This window comes from Lynx canadensis, chromosome A2 (genome assembly GCF_007474595.2).
Source record: "Lynx canadensis isolate LIC74 chromosome A2, mLynCan4.pri.v2, whole genome shotgun sequence".
Classification (NCBI taxonomy): Eukaryota; Metazoa; Chordata; class Mammalia; order Carnivora; family Felidae; genus Lynx; species Lynx canadensis.
In genome coordinates, this window is record NC_044304.2 from 26,260,267 (window position 1) to 26,279,509 (window position 19,243).

General features: G+C 41.5%; 2 protein-coding genes across 9 annotated transcripts in view; one reads left to right on the plus strand and one right to left on the minus strand.

Annotated features, from left to right (window-relative positions):
* The first annotated feature begins 4,918 nt into the window (after positions 1-4,918).
* Positions 4,919-14,847, plus strand: KCTD6 (potassium channel tetramerization domain containing 6). Of its 4 annotated transcripts, none has more exons than XM_030307115.1 (3): positions 4,919-5,008; positions 12,117-12,186; positions 13,456-14,847. In XM_030307115.1, the coding sequence occupies exons 2-3, from the start codon at positions 12,160-12,162 to the stop codon at positions 14,140-14,142; spliced, it is 714 nt and encodes a 237-aa protein (XP_030162975.1). In that variant the 5' UTR covers positions 4,919-5,008; positions 12,117-12,159; the 3' UTR covers positions 14,143-14,847. The 4 variants fall into 4 exon arrangements, with proteins under 4 accessions (XP_030162975.1, XP_030162973.1, XP_030162977.1 ...); XM_030307113.1 differs by lacking the exon at positions 4,919-5,008 and adding an exon at positions 5,315-7,270; XM_030307117.1 differs by lacking the exon at positions 4,919-5,008 and adding an exon at positions 5,315-6,048.
* A 2,398-nt stretch (positions 14,848-17,245) lies between these two features.
* Positions 17,246-19,243, minus strand: part of ACOX2 (acyl-CoA oxidase 2) — a 30,144-nt gene continuing 28,146 nt past the window's right edge. For all 5 annotated transcript variants that reach the window (XM_030307110.1, XM_030307109.1, XM_030307108.2 and 2 more), the window contains exon 15: positions 17,246-17,442. In XM_030307110.1, the coding sequence (XP_030162970.1) occupies positions 17,380-17,442 (63 nt within the window). In that variant the 3' untranslated portion in view covers positions 17,246-17,379. The remainder of the gene's footprint in view (positions 17,443-19,243) is intronic.

Sequence of the window (19,243 nt, forward strand, 5' to 3'; positions counted from 1 at the left end):
TGGAAGTTACAGCTGGGGGAAATCAGCTTGGCCAGGAGGTCAGAAAAGGCCTCTCTCAGGAGATGACAATATGCTGAAGGGTGAGGAGACAGGCATGCTGAGGGCTAGGGGGAAAATGTTCTGGTCTAAGGGAATAGCATAATGGAGGGCCCAAATTAAAAAAAAAAAAAAAGCAAAAAAAAGCACAGTGGGGTCCTGGATACTCAAATGTGACCAGAGGGGCAGAGGAAGAGACTGGATAAGTGAGCAGGGGCCCGATCACACTGGAGGGAATTTGGGCTGGATCCTGAAAGCATTGGGAGCCACTGAAGGAGTTTAAGGCAGGCAGGGTGACATAACCAGCTTTGTGTTCTTAAAGGTGACTCATGCTGGAAAGAAGAGGATGGATGGGTAGTGTGGAGGCAGAGATGAGGGTGATGAGGGAGGGGGCTCCTGCAGATGTCCAGGGCAGACAAGTCAGTGGCTTGGCCCAGCGTGATCGTGGTGGCGATGAAGAAAGAGAGAAGGAGAGGTGGATCCAGGCTGCTCTGAGGAGGAAGACTTGGCAGGGCTGGGTTATCCGGCACTGGGAAGTGAGTGGGTGGGAGGAGCAGGCGTGACTCAAAGCTTCTGGTTTGGACAGATGGGAGGACGGTGGCACCACTTGCTTAGCAGAGCTGGGGACTTGAGAGGTTTGGGGGTGGCAAATTGACAGAGTTGGGGTTTTCACAAGGAGAAGGTGAAAAAACTGGTGGTGGGCCATCAGAGAAGGGTGTGCAGAAGGAGAGAACCAGGGGGGAGCCAAGCAGAGTTGTGTTCAAATCTCTTCTCTCACACTCGGCTGTGTGGCCTTGATCAATGACTTTACCTCTCCTTGCCTTAGTTTTCTCATCTGTATGCCAGGATGATGCGGGTAGTCTGTCCTCAGAGTTGTGAGAGTGTGGTGAACAGCCTTGGAGGGGGGGAACCCAATGATCCCCACCTCCTGGGTACTCGCATCCTTGTGTGGTACCCTCCCACACTGTCCTAGGGTTGGTCTGTGAGACCAAGGGACTACATGTATGTCATTTTCAAGGCTATATTATAAAAGGCTTTGTGGCTTCTGTCTTTCCTCTCTTAGATCACTCGTGCTGGGGCTACCCCAAGCTGCCATGTTGTCAGGAGAGGCTCAGGTGAGGAGGAACTAGTGCTTCCTGCTAAAAAGTACCTGAGTGATCTTGGAAGTGGACTCGCCAGCCCTGGTCAAGCCTCCAGCTGACTGCAGCTCCAGCTGACATCTAGATTGTAAGAGGGCTATCTACCTAATCTGCTTCCAAATTCTTGACCCATAGAAACTCTGAGATAAGAAATGCTTATGGTTTGGGGCACCTGGGTGGCTCAGTCAGCTGAGTGTCCAACTCTTGATTTCAGCTCAGGTCATGATCTCACAGTTCGTGGGTTTGAGGTCTGTGTCGGGCTCTATGCTGGTGGTGCAGAGCCTGCTTGGGATTCTCTCTCTCCCTTTGTCTCTGTTCCTCTTCCCCTCTCTTCTGCTCATGTGCGCTCTCTCTCTCTCTCTCTCTCTCTCTCTCTCTCTCTCAAAATAAATAAACATTAAAAAGAAAAAGAAATGTTTAAGTTTGGGAATGATTTATTATGTGGCAACAGAGAACTGACCTGGAGAGTAAAAACACTTAGCACTGTACCTGGCACACAGTAGGGGCCATAGAATATGCAGCATCTGTAGGTCAAGTTCAGGAGAGAGGCCTGGGCTGGATATATGGATCTGAGAATCTTTCGGCTTAGAGACAAGGCTTAGAGACAATAATGGAATCATTGGAGGTGGCTGAGCCAGTCTACACAGATGGGTAGACAGGAGAGGATGGCCTATGCAAGACACCTGGGCAGAGAGGGGCTGTAAAGCAAGAGGAGGAGCATCTTCATGAGAGAAGGAGGACCCGCAGAGAAAGGAGGGAAACTAGAACAGGAAGTGGGAAGAGGCTGTCTCCTGACGGGGGTGGTCAACAGCATCACTACAGGGGTGCTGAGGGAGGGGGTGGGGGGCGGAGATCTGAGGAGGTTCTTTTGGATTCAGCAACAAAGAGATTCCTGCTGGTCCCACAAGAGCTATTTAGGTGGAGAGAGTGAGGCCAGATTGAATATTGTGGGTTGGGGTGTCAGTATAAACACTTTCCACCCCCAAGTCCCAAACCGAGATGGTTTACAGGAGAATCCTATAGAAAATCCAAACTACAGAAAATCCCAGTCTTATAGGAGCTGTAGAGTGAATAGGCACCCACTCCTTAATTTATTTTATGAACTCATGTAACTTTGATAACAAAACCAGACAAGGAGAGAATAAGGGAGGAAATTAGTAGGCATATCTCATTCATATGAGATATGGATGCAAAAACCCTAAATAAAACCCTAAACAAAAACCCTAAATAAAATATTAGCAAATGCAATCCAGCACTATATTGAAAAAATCATCACAAAATCATCACACATCATCAAAGGTATGTTTATTCCAAGAATGTATGGACAGTTTAATATAATAAAATCCACGACTAGATTTGGGGGAAAAGGTCCCACCTTAGATAAGATTCAAAAACCATTCATCATAAAGCAGAATAGTGCTTCCTTACCCTCATAAAAGGTATCTATCAAAAATCTACAACAATCACTATTTCGAAGGGTAATATATTAGAAACAGTCAAGAACAAGATAGAAATGCCCACTGTCATCATTGCTATCCAACATTGTACTGAAGATTTTAGTGCAGTAATACAAGGAACAGGAAATAAAGACTGGATGGGGAGATACCAAATGTCATTACTTGCAGACTCTATGATTATTCAACAGAAAATTCAAGAGAGGGTATAAACTTATTAGAACTAAAAAAGAGTTCAAGTTTGCTGAATACAAGCTTATTATATAAAAATGAATCATATTTCAATAAATCACCAATATATTATAAAATATATATTTGAAAATGTAATTTACAATAGCAATAACATTTTTAAGAGATAAATAAGAATGTTCTGAGAAAACATCTGACACAATTAGTTCCTCTGTTTTTAGTTGAGGAAATAGAAACCCTAAGAAGGGAAATGATTCCTCTAAGGATACCAGTAAGCCAGGGGCAGTTCTGGATTTTTAGCTGCATCGCATCCTAAAGAGCTGAGTGTTGGTTAATTTTGGCATTGTCTTTCTTTTTGTAAAAAAAATAAAATTCATTGTATTTTCTGATTATAAATTCAGTGTCTGTATATTCTAGAAAATACAGAAAATTCAGAAGTACATTAAGAAATAATAAACCACTGGGGCATCTGGGGGGCTCAGTCGGTTAAGTGTCCGACTTCTGCTCAGATCATGATCTCACCATTCATGGATTGAGCCCTGCATTGAGCTCTGTGCTGACAGCTCAGAGCCTGAAACCTGCTTCAGATTCTGTCTCCCTCTCTCTCTGCTTCTACCCTGCTCATGCTCTGTCTCTCTCTCTCAAAAATAAACATAAAAAAAGAATAAACTACTAGCATTCCCATCTTACCACGAAGAGAACTATAATCAATGTATTTTCTTCAAAATTTTTGTCTATGTATCTTTGTGTTTTTAAACATAAAATTAGGATTATACCACGTATACCATTTTGTGCATGCCTTATTTCATACACATTTCCCTGTATCCTCATCTAGTCTTTTTGAATATAATATAGCACGGAACCATATTGATTAGGCGTATGCCATTTATTTAACCTATCGATTTGAATTTTCAGAGAAAAATGAAATCATGAGATATGACTGTGATGATCATGCTGATAAAAGTTAAACCCTAGAGCCAACTCAGGCACATGCAGACATGAAAGCAGGTGCGTTTCTAAGGCCAGAGTTTATCCCGCTGGAGAAGAGGAAAGGACAAAACCAACATTTACCTGGCAGGGGACATCCTGCCTGGCAGGAGACAGACATCTCTGGTAATTACGCAGGAAGAGAATGGGATTTGGAAGGAGTCTATCAATTACCTCTGAGCCTTTAGGCAATTCCCTACCCTCAGAAGCCTTGACTTCCTTAGTGGTGAACTGAGGACAGTATGGGTGCCAGGCTCACTTAGGGCCAGCTCCTTCGGGCCTCAGAGCCTTTGCACCGGTCATTTTCTCTGCTAAAGTCAGCTCTGTCCTTCTCCTCACCTGACTGTCCATGTCGACGCTTGGGGCCTGGCTGCCCTTCTCCACTCTGCCCAGCAGGCCGGTTGGGTGAACTTATCATCAGGTGGTTTCTCCCTCCCCACCCCACCTCCATGGAGGGCAAGGCCAGAAGGTGCTCTGGCCTCAGGCCCGGCGTCCAGCCACGACCGACCGAGTCTGAGGCAGAGACCCCCTTCCTTATTCTGCCATTCCTCTAATCCTATACCTCTCAACACTTAGAATCACAACTTGTCATTTTTTTGTCTACTGGCTGTTTCCTTGGGTCTTGTCTGTTTTCTCCTCTCATTAGGACCCCCTTCTGTCTTGGTGGCTGCTGTACACGGTCCGGGCCCCATACACGTTCGTGAAAACAAGAGAAACAGCTGTAGGGATCCTACGTCGGAGGACACAGTGAAAACCGCCGGGGGCTGGGCTGATTCCAAACTGCGGGCGGAGGCGGGACGAAGAGGCGGGTTCTGGGCGGGGCCCAGGGTTTCAGAGGCGGAGCCTCGGGGGCGGGACTGAGGCTTCGGGGCGGGCTTTTGGGACTGCGGCGGAGCCAGCCTGACCGCGCGGCCCAGGCTGAGTTCCTCCGGCCTCTTGGTCCTCTGACCTCCCGCCCGCGCCGCCGGTAGGGGGCGCCCGCGCTCGTGGCGCCGCGGCTCTGCTGGGAAGGCGCCGCCCGCGCGGGGCGGCAGGAGCCGCAACTCCGGGAGCGGGCTCAGTCGTCCGCTCTGCCACCGCCGCCGCCACTGCCGCCGCCGCCGCCGCCGCCTCCGCCGCTGGGCGCAGGCTCGCTTGTCCTCAGGCTCCCGCTCTCCGGCCGCCGGCGTCTCCCGGCCCGGCCGCCGCCGCCGCTGCCTCGCAGTGAGTGGGGGCGGGCCCAGAGCTTGGGGGCCCGGGGCTCGGGAGGGCCAGGCACAAGGAGAAGCCGGCGCGGAGCGGCCGGGGGAGCGGGGTTGAGGAGAATCCGGGCGGTGGCGGGGAGCCGGGCCGGCGCGCTCCGGGGCTGGCACGAGCCCGCGGCGGGCTGCCCGCGGCCGAGCGGCCGGGCTGGGCGCAGATTCCCGGGCCCGCCCCGCGGGGACGTGCGGCTTCAGCGGACCCGCGTTCGCGACCTCGGGGCGCGCCCCCCCCGCCAGGGCCCCGAGCATTTTGTGTCCCACACCGGGTTGGGGTGGGGGGACTTTGCCTGTGGGGCAACAGCGAAGCACGGCCCGGACGGGGACACCTCGAGTTTTGCGTGTAAATGATTGGTTTTTGGGGGGAGGGGGGTGGTGGCGCTTATTGGCCACCGTTTGCCCTAATTTAAAGGCTATGACAGGGCTTCTGAGCCCTGCCTTAGGGGGGTTTTCCGCCCCCAAAGACCCACTCTGCAGCTGAGTTCTTTATGCTCAGATTTGTGTGTCTTGGTATTTTTAATGCTTGATGTCAGAGGTGATAAATGACCCTGGTAATGGGGAGCCCCTGAAGCACCTGCTGGGCTGACGGTGGTGGAGGTTGTGTCTAAGGGTGGGACGGGAGAAACGAAACAGAGATCCTCTTTGGATATTCTGCTGAAGTTATCATGTTTCTGTTCAAGTATAGGTGTTATAGAACAAGTTGATAAATCCAGTTTTAGGACTTTGTGGTCGAAGAGGTTTGAGCGGCAAACAGACCCAGGGTGACCTGGCTTAGCCAGGAATGTTGGGGTAGCCCGACTATCTCCTCCTGTTTCCCCTTGGCTTGCTTATTTATTTATTTATTTATTTATTTATTTATTTATTTGCTGTCACAAATGCTCAAGTGTGATCACAGAATAGGAAAGAAGCTAGGGGACAGCACTTAGCACAGGCCTGAACCCAAGATTGATGTTTTCAAAGGAACAAATATGTAACAAGGAAAAGGAAAATCTTTTTATCTGCAAGGTTGGTAGTTTGAGACAACTTGCTCTCTGGTTGGGAACTACCAGCCCATACTAATAGTTCATTTTACGTAATGCCATAGATATTAAGGATTGAGTGGGGAGGACTGCCATATCTAAGATTTGTGTGATTGAAATTTTCACAAGTCATATTTTACCCATAGCATTACTAAATAAAGGAACCCTAGGGTGAATCCTTCTACAGATCCCTCAGTGTGTCTTGAGTTTTGATATTGAGAGTCTGTTTAAAACGGAATGCACATATTTATTTGGTTTTGGCTTTACCTTGGAGATAATCCTGAGTCATGCTTTAGAGAAGTTCCTTCTGTGATCAACAGCTCAGATGTCTGGTGGTCTCTATAAAAGCCAGACGCTCCTCTTTACCTGTAATTTTGTCTTCTGGAGCTCTGGAGAAAGGAGGACCCGGGGAGGTGGGAAGCAGATTAAGAGGCCTTCTCTTCCATGTTTGCCTTGTTTCCACACCAGGGCTCTAAATCACACACCCAAGTTTCTCAATTTACCACAGAAATCTTGTTTATGCTACTGCCACTAGTATTTTCACATTTGTTTAATACTTGCCAGTTTACAAATGGTGTTCTATTCATGCTCTTGCTTATTTTCTCCTTTTCTGCAAAGAAGAAGCTGGGTTTAAAGAGGGATTTATTCAGGGTCTCATAATTAGTAATGGAGCAAAAGTGGGATACAGATCCTCTCTGGGGAGCAGTTCTCTTTCCTCTGCACTGGCCTGCATGTGACTTCAGAACCCCTAGTCCTGATCTTTTACCCTGCGGGTCGGTTGTTGCCTTTGTATTATGACTTGGTGGTAAAACTGTTTTGTGGAAGGCGGTATTATCCCATTTTATTTTGTAGAAACTGAGGGTAGGAGGTGTCTTCTGATTTTGTGACTATTTGCGATAGCTCTTTAGCTTTAAGGTCATGTTTTCAACGTAGAGCGCCTTTCCTGTAGACTGCATGGAGAGAGGAGAGAGAAGAAACAATTCGTTTTAGGAAAAAACCATCTATTTCTGTGTTGGTATGGTTAAGGATAACCTAACACCATAATCACATTCTCCTTATGTGCCTGGCTACTTGTGTCAGCCTGTATGTGAACATCAACCCAAAAGACTCCTTTAGATGTTGCTGAACTAGTTACTATAAAAAGTATTTCACTTTCAAACACCCATGTTTCAAGAACAGAGGAATTCCGTACAAAGGTAATTTTGAAGGTATGTGTAGATGGAATTTATTGGGTCTTTTCTGAATGCCAGACACAGAGATTTCAGTAGAAAGGCATTTTGTAAGGGCTACCTGGGAACTTTGGGTAGGCAGTAGTTACAGGTTTTTATTATTTATTCAAGTTTGGAGGTGTGTGTTCTGATGTGTAAGTTGTAATATAGGAGTAGGACTTTTGCCTGGGAGAATTCTTAGTTGTAGTCTGTAGCAGAAATGATAAACTCAGAATGTTTATGTAAAATTAGTTCATCATAACCAAAAGCTTGATTGGAATTCTGCAGTGATGAGGAGAATGGCTTTCAGGAGTTCTTAGGTTATTCTTTAAGTTACTAACTTGTTGAATTGTGCATTTTTCAGATTTGCAACTTTAGAAAATTCTTAGCAATTTCTTTTAAGGCCTTTAAAAATTCTTCAGTATGTATTTTCCGTAGTTTAATTATCTGCTAACATTACACCTTCAGAATTTACACATTAGAAATGATTAACCTTTGAAGCTTAAATGTGGGTGAATTTCCAGTACTGCTTCCGGTACCCCTCTCCCACTCACTCTCTCTCTCTCAAAATAAATAAATAAACTTAAAAAAAAAAAGTCCCTGAGGATAATCTTAAAAAAAAAGAATTTTGTTTGCACCTACAGTCAGATATTTTCAGGTGGGACTGATTTTTAAGGGTCAGAAACCTTTCTTTGAACTTTACAATTGTTTGGGCTTGGTTGCATTCATTGTTGTTTAAAATGATCTTTAGTGGGGCGCCTGGGTGGCGCAGTCGGTTAAGCGTCCGACTTCAGCCAGGTCACGATCTCGCGGTCCGTGAGTTGGAGCCCCACGTCAGGCTCTGGGCTGATGGCTCAGAGCCTGGAGCCTGTTTCCGATTCTGTGTCTCCCTCTCTCTCTGACCCTCCCCCGTTCATGCTCTATGTCTCAAAAATAAATAAACGTCAAATAAAAAAAAAAAATTAAAAAGAAAAAGGGGGGGGCGCCTGGGTGGCTCAGTCGGTTGGGCCACCGACTTCGGCTCAGGTCATGATCTCACAGTCAGGGAGTTCGAGCCCCGCATCGGGCTCTGTGCTGACAGCTTGGAGCCTGGAGCCTGTTTCCCATTCTGTGTCTCCCTCTCTCTCTGCTCCTCCCCCGTTCATGCTCTGTCTCTCTCTGTCCCAAAAATAAATAAACTTTGAAAAAAAAAAATTTAAAAAAAAATGATCTTTAGTAAGGAGAGTCACTTTAAAGGAAAATTTTTTTCATTGTTACCCTCATAATCTCCATTCCCGGCAAATATTCTGGAATATTAGATTTTTCTTTGTCTTCATCAAGTAAAACAGGCCCATTTGATGCCCATTTTAAGATCTTCCTTCTGCTGCCTGTCTTGTGGTCATTTAACTTCTCATTAAGCCCTCCACTGGAGATTGTGCCAGAAGGGGGAGAAGATGAAAAGCAAATGAATCATTTTCTAATAGTTAGCAGCTCTGAAAAAACGATTTAGTAGAAGGAATTGCCGCTATTCCAGAAATTCTTTCGGATTATGTTTTATTTCATTCATGTGTACTATCTCTGAGATGTTCCTAATAGTCATCGATTTAGAGGCTGATTGTGCAGTTATTGGGTGACCAGGAATCTAACTGCTTGTTTTGGTTTGTTTCGTGCTGTATCTAAGCATCTCCACAGAGAATGTTTAGAAGTAAGGAGTAGGGATAAAATTTAAACTTTATCAATACTATTTTTTTTTCCCTTAGAGCTCTTTAGTGAACAGTTTGATTTTTTTGGACAGTTTAGTCATTGTTTTTGGAAGTGACTAATAATAACTTCATTTTATTTTGATGTATCTGCATCTTATACACAAATGTAGGGAGACTTTTGGGTGCTTTTTAAGAAACATGGGTTTATATAGGTTCCCATAATTGCTTTCTTGAATAAATTAGGCTTGAGGTTTCATTACTTCTTTGTATTGGAACAGAACCTTGGCTTTTGCTGTGGAACAGATTCAAAGGCATCATCTAATTTTCTTTTTATGATTGCTAAAGAGTTACCTTGTTTTGGTTTAGCGGTAAAAAGTCGGGGGGGAAAAGGTTAATAGTGGACAGACCTTGCACAACAGTTGCAACATTGATGATATCTGTTTTTTTCCTTTGTCTTTGGTCTCCCATTTCTCATTTAACCATTCGGATATTCCTGGTTTAAAGTTCTTTACTTCACTTAAGACAGAGGACACCAGTCTTCAGTCATGATAGTGAGTAGGTTCTTGTTATTTTTCCTCAGGGGAATTTTTACAAACCCATTGTGACTGCTCACTTAGACTTAGTTCCTATTAAATTTGTAAATAAAATCTACCTGTGAGGGTGTCTAAAATTAGTCCTTTCAGCTTTTTGTTTCTTGGATTCAGTTCTTTCAAATTCCACCCAAAGAGGCGATTTATAGAAAGATCTAGACTAGGAGTCAGAAAATCTAAGTTTTTAGTTACTTTCCAACTGTGGAAACTTGAGAAAGTCATTTAATCTGTTTCTCTATTTTGCATCTCTAAAATAGGTACAGTAATTCATGCACTACTTAATTGTATCAAGAATGTTGTGGGAGAAAAAGTTCTACCTCTTTTTATTTAAATTGTTTCTTCACATTGGAATCCCTTCTCTAAGGTTGTCCAAATATTCCTGCAGAGTTCTACTGAGTGAGCTCTTCCTGAAGTCCTCCCATTTGGAAGTGTTCTTGCTCTTTCTTCCCAAAGGCCTCTGCTAGTCCATCCATTATGTAGCACTTGTGAATTCTGTACAGTTGTTGCATGTTGCCTTTCTTCACAGATAGAAACCTCCATGAAGGCAAGGATTGTATCTTCCCTATTTCTGTGTATCTGCATTGCACACTCCCCGCCCCACAGGGGACCTATAATAAATGTCTCAGTTGACTGAATTATTTTTTAAAATGTTTATTTCTTTCGAGAGAGAGCAACAGTAGAGGAGGGGCAGAGAGAGAGAGAGAGAGAATATCCCAAGCAGGCTCTGTGCTGTCAGTGCAGTGCAGAGCCTTATGTGGGGCTCGAACCCACAAACTATGAGATCATGACCTGAGTTGTATGCTTAACCAGCTGAGCCACCCAGGTGCCCTGACTCATCTATTTTTGAGGCTGTCAGGAATAAATACTCTGGGTGATGGGAAGATGCCAGAGATGAGCCTGTTATCAGAACTTTTGGATGACTGGCCTTTTAAATCACTTCATTACTGGAGGGCCTGGATGGCTTAGTCAGTTGAGCGTCTGGCTCAAGTCATGATATCATGGTTCCCGAGATCAAGCCCCGATTGGGCTCTGGGCTGCATAGTGCAGAGCCTGCTTGGGATTCTCTCTACCCCTAACTTACTCCCCCCCTCCCCCCCCCCCGACTCTTTCTCTCTCTTTCAAAATAAATAAACATTAAAAAAAATAAAATCAGTTATTGCTCTGTCCACTGTATCATGTACTGAATCGGATGCACATAATGTAAATTGGTAAAGCCTGTTTTCTTGTTTCTATTTACTTCAAGTGCTGTGAAGCAAGTCAGAGGAATGAAAAGTTGTCACAACAGCCCTGAATTTGACATTTGTTCCATTTCTCACCCTGTAGCATGTGGAGGCCTATCTATATCCAACTGCTGAGTATGGAGAATAAAACCTGACTGCACGTTGTCTGGTCCACATTTTAGCTTGTTTTCTTTGAAGAATGTGCAAGGTGGAAAAATAGATGCTTCAGGCTCTGATTTCAGCCCATGCTGTGCTATGCAAATGTTCTCTACATGCCTGAGTGACCTTTTTGAGAAAGAGCCTTTGTGATCTTCTGCAGCCAGGGAATAGTGTGCCAGATTTCTCTAAAAGTGGGAAAAGTGAATCTGTTCAAAGACCATATTAAAAAGCCAGTGCTTTTCCTGGATAAATAACCGAGAAGTTCGTGTTTCTGACTGTCTCTTGCCAGAGCTTTTGAAATTTGCTCTGCAGTTTGTTTTGCCGGTTGATTCGGAGAATGATGTGTGTGAGAGGGGACTGACTGAACCAATTCCATAGCTGGGAAAGTGTTTAAGTGCTTTTGAATTGTAGATAAAAATAAATTCAAACAGGCATCATTAGTGTCTGGGTGTTTATCAATGTCTTCAGGCTGCCTCTCCTTAAGTGCCGGCTGAGTAACTCGCAACCAGATTTGTGAGGTTCTTTTTGTTCCAAATTGTGCTCTAATGATTTGGCATTTACATTGTTTTCTGTTTGTTTTATTATTGTACCGAATGAAATATATCATTATTAAAAGTATAATTAATTTTTTTAATGTTGTAAAAGAAATACCATTCTGATATATTTCTCTTGGAGTGATACTGGTGTCACTTGAAGTCTTGGAGGTTCATGACTTTTAATACTTTTACTGAGATGTTTAGTTTGTATAGCTGGATAGTTTGTATAGTTTGCCTAATGGATGAAAAAGAATTTTCTCTTTCTCCCTTTCTCTTAAACCAGCTTTTTGATAAGGATCATTATAGGTTTGCACCAGAATAAGGCTGTAGAGTTAATCGTAATGTTCTCCTGTAGAAATTCTAAAAATTGAATTTTCAGAGAGCGTAGGTAGAATTTGAATGACTGGTTTACTAACTAGGCTCTTCCTCCTTCCCTAAGCATAGGATAATTTTTTTCTCTAAAGATGGTCAATCTCTTAGGTATGAGTAGAAGTTCCAAAGGAATGCTTTCTTCTCCAGATCTTTGCCCTATTATAGCTGGTTTTGGTTGAGCAAAGATGAATAGTTCTCTGGTGGTTGGCCTGCTCTGTTGGGTGGAAAAATCCTTCGCTGTTTTCATGGTTAAATGCTCTATCATATGTCTTTTTCTCTTCCCCAAGTTTCCCTGGAACCTGGGCTCCCTGAGACGCAGCGCTGGAGCAGATGGATAATGGAGACTGGGGCTATATGGTGAGAGGCTTTTGCAGATGCGTTTTGAAGGCTGGCAAATAATTTTTGTGTATCTTTTCCTTCTTCTGTATTCTTAGGTATAACACATCTTATAAGAATGAAAATTGTAAATTAGTTCAACACTCCCTCCCCCCTTAATTAGTTTAGATTATTTTGGGGGTGTTTTTGTTTAGTTTGGTGTTTTTATGTAGGCAAAGTCAGTATGAACTCTCCAGGTCACTTTTTATAATCACTTGAGAAAGCTTATCATCATGAGCTTAGTTTAAGGACCTTTTGGTCTTTAAAGTGTGTTGTTCTTAAAACTCTTCCTTTGTAGAGCAGTGACCATTAAAATAGTCAAGTAGGTAATGGTATAGAGGATATTTTCTTGTGTTAGGGAAGTTAAAGGTGGAGAATGTGCCACTTCTCCTATCTGTACTTTCTTGATGTGCGTGTCTTCCAATTTTTGTTTTCCTTTGGTAAGAAATATTTCACTTGCCTGGTACCTGAAGTCTCTCTGTCTTTATTTTTATTTTATTTTTTTCTTAAATATAATTTCTAAAATGGAAGGTATGTATTATTTAGAGAAGCTGGTAAAGGTCAGATTGCAACGTTAATGTACAAAAGTGAATATGCTATCAGGTTATAAAATTTGAAAGCTGCCTTTGAATATATGAGATTGTGTTGACTAAACTGTATTCTAATTTAGTATTTGGCACTGTTATTTCCATGGCTAAATTATAAAGATTAGGACTGCACAAATTTTTATTTTTAAAATGTTACAATTTCTTCTTTTTTGAGTGGGAAAAACAAAGTAAGTATTTAAAGTAGGTATCTTTATGTTATCAAATCATTTTTATTATGTGCTAAATTGAGTTAAAATAAAGAAAGTCTCTCTCTCTTTTTTTTAATCAGAAAAAAATGAGTATATTTCAGTTTGGCCTTTCTCTTCCCATAGTCTGGTTTGACCTAAAAACTTCTCTGTAGATACTGGGCCTGAAAGTAAATGGCTTTGGAAGTCATTTTTAGGGTAAGGCTTCATTACCGTCCATTTTTAGGGTAAGGCTTTAATGAATTAGATTTAGCCTTTTCCTACTGAAAAAAAAAGTTAGATCCCTTTATCTGGGTAGGTTTATCATTAACAGTAAAGTTGTTTTGCGTTATAGGATTGCTAAGTACATTATAGCCTGAAGGAATCTTTTGCTTTGCTTGTTACCATTAATTTTCTTAATTTGTCAAAGTTAAGATTTAAGAAATTTCAGATGACTGATCATTTTTTAAAAATTTCAGATGACTGACCCAGTCACGTTAAATGTAGGTGGACACTTGTATACCACGTCTCTCACTACATTGACGCGTTACCCGGATTCTATGCTTGGAGCTATGTTTGGGGGGGACTTCCCCACAGCTCGGGACCCTCAAGGCAATTACTTCATTGACCGAGACGGACCTCTTTTCCGATACGTCCTCAATTTCTTAAGAACTTCAGAGTTGACCTTACCCCTGGATTTTAAGGAATTTGATCTGCTTCGGAAAGAAGCAGATTTTTATCAGATTGAGCCCCTGATTCAGTGTCTCAATGACCCTAAGCCTTTGTATCCTATGGATACTTTTGAAGAAGTTGTGGAGTTATCTAGTACTCGGAAGCTTTCTAAGTACTCCAATCCAGTAGCTGTCATCATAACTCAATTAACCATCACCACCAAGGTCCATTCCTTACTAGAAGGTATCTCAAACTATTTTACGAAGTGGAATAAGCACATGATGGACACCAGAGATTGCCAGGTTTCCTTTACTTTTGGACCCTGTGATTATCACCAGGAAGTTTCTCTCCGGGTCCATCTGATGGAATACATCACAAAACAAGGTTTCACGATCCGCAACACCCGAGTGCATCACATGAGTGAGCGGGCCAATGAGAACACAGTGGAGCACAACTGGACTTTCTGTCGGCTGGCCCGGAAGACCGATGACTGATCTCTAAGCCTGGGAGAAGTTCCTGGAAACTGACTCTCCAGGACATGGAAGAGACTGATTTTTTTTTTTTTTTTTTTTAAATCACAGTGTGGGAATTTTTTTTAAATATCTGTATTTATTTGAAGGCATTGAGGACCAGAAGGAAGTTTTGTGCTTTAGAAGACTCCTCTATGTTTTGTTCCCTTTACCTTGAGTATGCATGTGCCTGTTCAGAGCCTCCAGATACCTTTTTTATAAAAAGAAGTATGAAAATCATTATGGTATATAATCTACTCTTAACAGAGCTTTTTTTTTATTACAGTGCTACAATGATTTCTGATTAAATGGTCCCTAACTTAACTAGAAGGCTAAAAATGCAGGCATGAAAGAATAAACAGAGTACTCATGATGCCTTTGAGAAAAATCAAAACATCATGTAGGGTGACCTAGTTTCCAAACCAATAAGCAGTATTGTAATATTAAAGGAAAACTGTTCCAATCATTTAAAAGTACTTGTTAAGTACTGCTTTTTACAGTTATGACAACTGTTTCTTTCTATGCATATAAATCAAGCAACCAAATATCTGTAGCCATGGAAATGTCTGACTAGAAATATTTATATTGGATTCTGAATACAAAATGTCCCTGTGGTAGAACTCTTACTTCTTATGCCTGGTGCAGTATAATTCCCAAGTGTACTGTCTACCAGGAAAAAAAAAAAAAAAACTAATAAAAAATGAAATATGAAAATTAGGTTTGTATTTGTTGATTATTGTTACTTAAGGGGGGAATATTATATTCCTTGTGTAAAGTACACATTATTTGGTTTATGTCCCAGTGTATATACTGCCTGTAGCACATTTGTATTTGACTCAAGAGGATTCTGTAGAACCTTAGGATGCAGTCTACAGAACTGTACTGTGTTACTGGAGCAGGAATGGATGGAATTAGTAGTTTTATCTAAAATAATGCATACTTGAACAGTGAGCATAATAGTTTGATAAATTTTCTCAAATAGGACTTAGGTTGAAGATTATAGATTTTTCCTCAGTAAGCCACCAATTGTCAGCACTGAATATGACCCTTATTCTAGCTTCGTACTGAGCACAGGGACAGATTGCCTCTTTAGCCACTTTATTCTCATAGCGTTATGGTGGCCCACAAATATATTTTATTATTACAGTTAAGTCCGTTTCTGAGGAGAAAAACTGCAGTGAGTGGAGACTCTGGAGCAGTTGGAGATACGTATGTACTTTTATTTATTTCACTGTAGTTTTATTTTGAATAGTTGATTTGATTGTCTTTCTTGGAGGTTATAGGAAGGATTAGTTTAGCTACAGCGTGACTTCCTAGTTTACCAGAACACCTTATAAAAGAAATCCTGTAATTTCTTCCCTGTTTCCCTTTTTTTTTTTAATTTTTTAAATTATTATTTTAGAGAGAGAGGGAGAGCGTGAGCAGAGGAGGGAGGGGGGGGGGGGGGAGAGAGAGAGAGAGAGAGAGAGAGAGAAATCTCAGGCAGGAATGTGGAGCCCAATGCGGGGCTTGATCCCACAACCACAGGATTGTGACCTGAGCTGAAATCAAGAGTCAGATGCTCAACTGACTGAGCCGCCCAGGCACCCCTTTCCTATTTTCTAGGGGAAGTATGGAGTTCTGAGGCTGTGTGCCCTCGAGTAGGGTCCTCCTTACGTCCTCTTTATGAGAACATTCTGAGATTCTGTCCCTAAGAGGATGAAAATACTTACCTATATCCATTTTTGCCCGTGTCTCTCTGAAAATTTATTTTAAGATTTGACAAATGACCAATATCCAGAAACCTATAATTACCCCTTTTTCACCATCTTCAGCTAAACTGTCTTCAGTCTGATATCTCTTCATGTTATTGGCAGATTGCTGTGGTTCCAGTAAATGTGCTAGGATGAGGTTATCTTTTTAGAAAATTGTCTCATACTTCAAACTGATTAGAGGTTACCTAAAAAAACATATTCAGCCACTTATGTGTTGTTGAGTTAGCTGAGGTAAATGCAAGACAATGATTTGAATTGAAAATAGATATAGAAATGGGAATAATATTAGTTGTTCCAGGATTTCAAAAGTTTAAAACTTACGAGGTTTCTTCCATGACCATTTTACTGGGGAGAAGTTTGTTTTTGATAAAATTTCTCAGATTTGTTAATTATTAACAACTAAATGATTATTTTTATGAATAAATTAGAGAAAGTAGCCAGCTGAGATTTTTTGCAATTTTATGTATCTGGTGGCATTTAATTTTGATTGTTTTATTTACTTGGGCAACATGAAAAATGTAGTTTGATTATATTTGGGTAATTTGAGACAATTATATCTTCTTTTGGGAAATTAAAAATTTTTTCTAATGTTTATTTTTGAGAGAGACAGAGTGTGAGTGGGGGAGGGGCAAGAGAGAGGGAGACACAGAATCCGAAGCAGGCTCCAGGCTCAGCTGTCAGCACAGCCTGACATGGGGCTCGAACTCACGAACTGTGAGATCATGACCTGAGCCAAAGTCAGAAGCTTAACTGACTGAGCCACCCAGCCTCCCCTGAGGAAAATTTAAGTTGTTTTCACTGTGAAAGAGTTGATTTTCAAAAACTGATATTTAGTTGTATTCTCAGGACTCTACATTTTATTTAGAGTATTAGGCACTTTCGGAGGATTGTGTGTGCACACTTTGTGTATGTGCTTTTAAGCCTCAGATAAATGTGTGCTATAGACGTGATAACTAATAAGTTCAGTGAGTTTTTTTAAAGACCTAAAACCCTGGTGTTTAACAAAATAGAAACTACCAATGGATAGCGCTACTATTTTTTATTTCAAACATATTCAGAAGTAAAGAGAATAGTGCAAACATTCATGTACCCATTGATCATCTTCAACTATTTGCTCTTTTTTTTCCTCCCATGGATTATCTTAAAGTAAATCACAGATGTTTCATTCATTTCAGACTATGTCTCTAAAAGATAATGATTCTCTTTAAAAAAATACACACTCTTTTGGGCGCCTAGCTGGCTGAGACGGCAGACTCTTGATCTTGGGGTCGTGATTTCAAGCCCTGTGTTGGGCGTAGAGCTTACTTGAAAAAACCAAAAAGATATAAATGTATATATACTTGAAAATATATAAAGTGTATATGAAGTATACTTTAAAATTTAATGCTATATATGCCATTAATGCTATATATGCCATTAAATAGTGCCATTATCACATGGTGGTGCCTCTTGAATGCTGCTGATTATTTCACAGCTTGGCTCTTGAACTTTGTAATAGTGGTCTTAAATATTTCTCATAGGCAGGGTTCCCCTGTTTGTAGAAAAAAGTGCATTGTTAGGATATATCTGTCAGGATTAATGACTTTTACCTTCAAATTAAGTTTTTCATTTAAAAAAAGTAACATTACATAAGATGCTTAATTTTAAAAATTATTTTTTAAACCTATTTTGTGTGAACATATGGGGAACATTTTTTCCAAAGGGCATCCTTCCTTTTCTCATGCAGATTTTAAATTGTATGCAGGTGGCCAATTAAGAAACAGCTTATCATTTGCTTTTGGAATTTAATACAAATAAAATGCTTGACTTTTTGAGGTTCTTTGAAATTGAACATTTACCCACAAAGCAAGGGGCCAGAAGGCGGAGCCAGGTGGGCAAGGTACTCTCAGATCACATTATCTCCCATTGTCCTCTAATGTATGTCTTGATTCTTTCCTGCCCAGCTCTAGCTTCATCTTTTATATTGTTTATTTACTTTTTTGCTTGTCTAGGCTAAAAACTTTAAGCTCCTCATTGAAGACGGTGTTTGTGACTTTTTTGTTCTCCCCTGTAGCCTTAGTACCAAGAATAGTTTCTGTCATGTGGCATATGCTCAACAAATATTTGTTGAATGACTGAATGAATGAATCGGTAAGTATGTTTAATGCATCTAGCAATTACTTGGACACATTTTTACAATAGAATAATTGGGGGAAATAGGATTCTTGTTTTGAAAATATCCCCAGTGATTCCTGCACTGTTTGTATCTATAGGGAATCACTTAAATATGAGTTCATGTACGGAGCAGGAACAACCTTTTGTAGCTCACTTTGGAGAACCTGGCTTGAAATAGCATCCAGATTAGGGGGGAAAAAAAAGCCAAATAACACACCATGGCTAGAGTGAACCATGAGAGAGCGCATCATTCTGTCTAGGGATAAAGCTCAACACTCAACCTGCCCCAGCTAGAAGAGAGACTGTCTTATGGTTCTAAGACATTTAACTTAGCATAGCACTTTTCTTTTGGTAGAAAATATCAGTGAAATATATTCCTGTTTGTACTTTTGTGTCTCCAAGGCAGGTTCAACGTAGTTGTTGTTTTAATGTATTTGAAATACCTGCAGTGTGCCATTTTCTACTAGTGCAGATGAGGAAAAATGTCTCTTACTGCAGCTTCAAAATTATAGCAGATTAGAAAAATATACCTTAAAGTGCTATTTTGGTGGACTCTTGAGGAGCCAGTAACATAAGATTATATATATATATTAGCAGTCAACTGACTCATTTTAACTAATTGGAGACATTTCCCCAAGGTCATTTGTAATCTCACATTCCTAAATTGCTGTGCATGGAAGAGCCACGTTGCTGTACCTGTCACCTTTGTAGCAAGGTGATGTAAGCCAAGATGGTCAGAGTCTGCAGCAATGTGTGTGCAGCAGGTTCCTTCATCTTACTGTGTGGGTCATAAAACTATGTTCATTTATTCCATAAATGTAAAGTGTCTACTCTGAGCTAGATCCTGGAGTTAGGAAGAGGAAGAGTCCATTCTGTTCACAGTCAAGTAGCAGGAGGTAGGGAAAAGAGAAAAGTGAATGGGATGAAGTGCATAATGTTTTATCTGTTGGTGCTTAGGCCAGTCATGCCCCTCATTTACGTAAGCCTGCCCTCATATAGTATCCAGATTAAATGCTTTTAAAATAAAGGTTAGAAAGGAAGTAAAACAAATAAGAACGCTCCCTATGTTCTTTAGTGAAGATGAGGAATCAGAAGAAGTGGCATATTTCCTTGTGTTGCTAGTTAAGCAGGTTTGAGCTAGATACGTCAGCATTTGCTGACAGGTGTTACAGCAGTCA

Excerpts from the sequence above, each read along its gene's own strand:
- KCTD6 (XM_030307115.1), top strand. The coding sequence starts at position 12,160 with ATGGATAATGGAGACTGGGGCTATATG. Across the intron at positions 12,187-13,455 it reads ATGGAGACTGGGGCTATATG|ATGACTGACCCAGTCACGTT; the intron begins GTGAGAGGCTTT and ends TAAAAATTTCAG.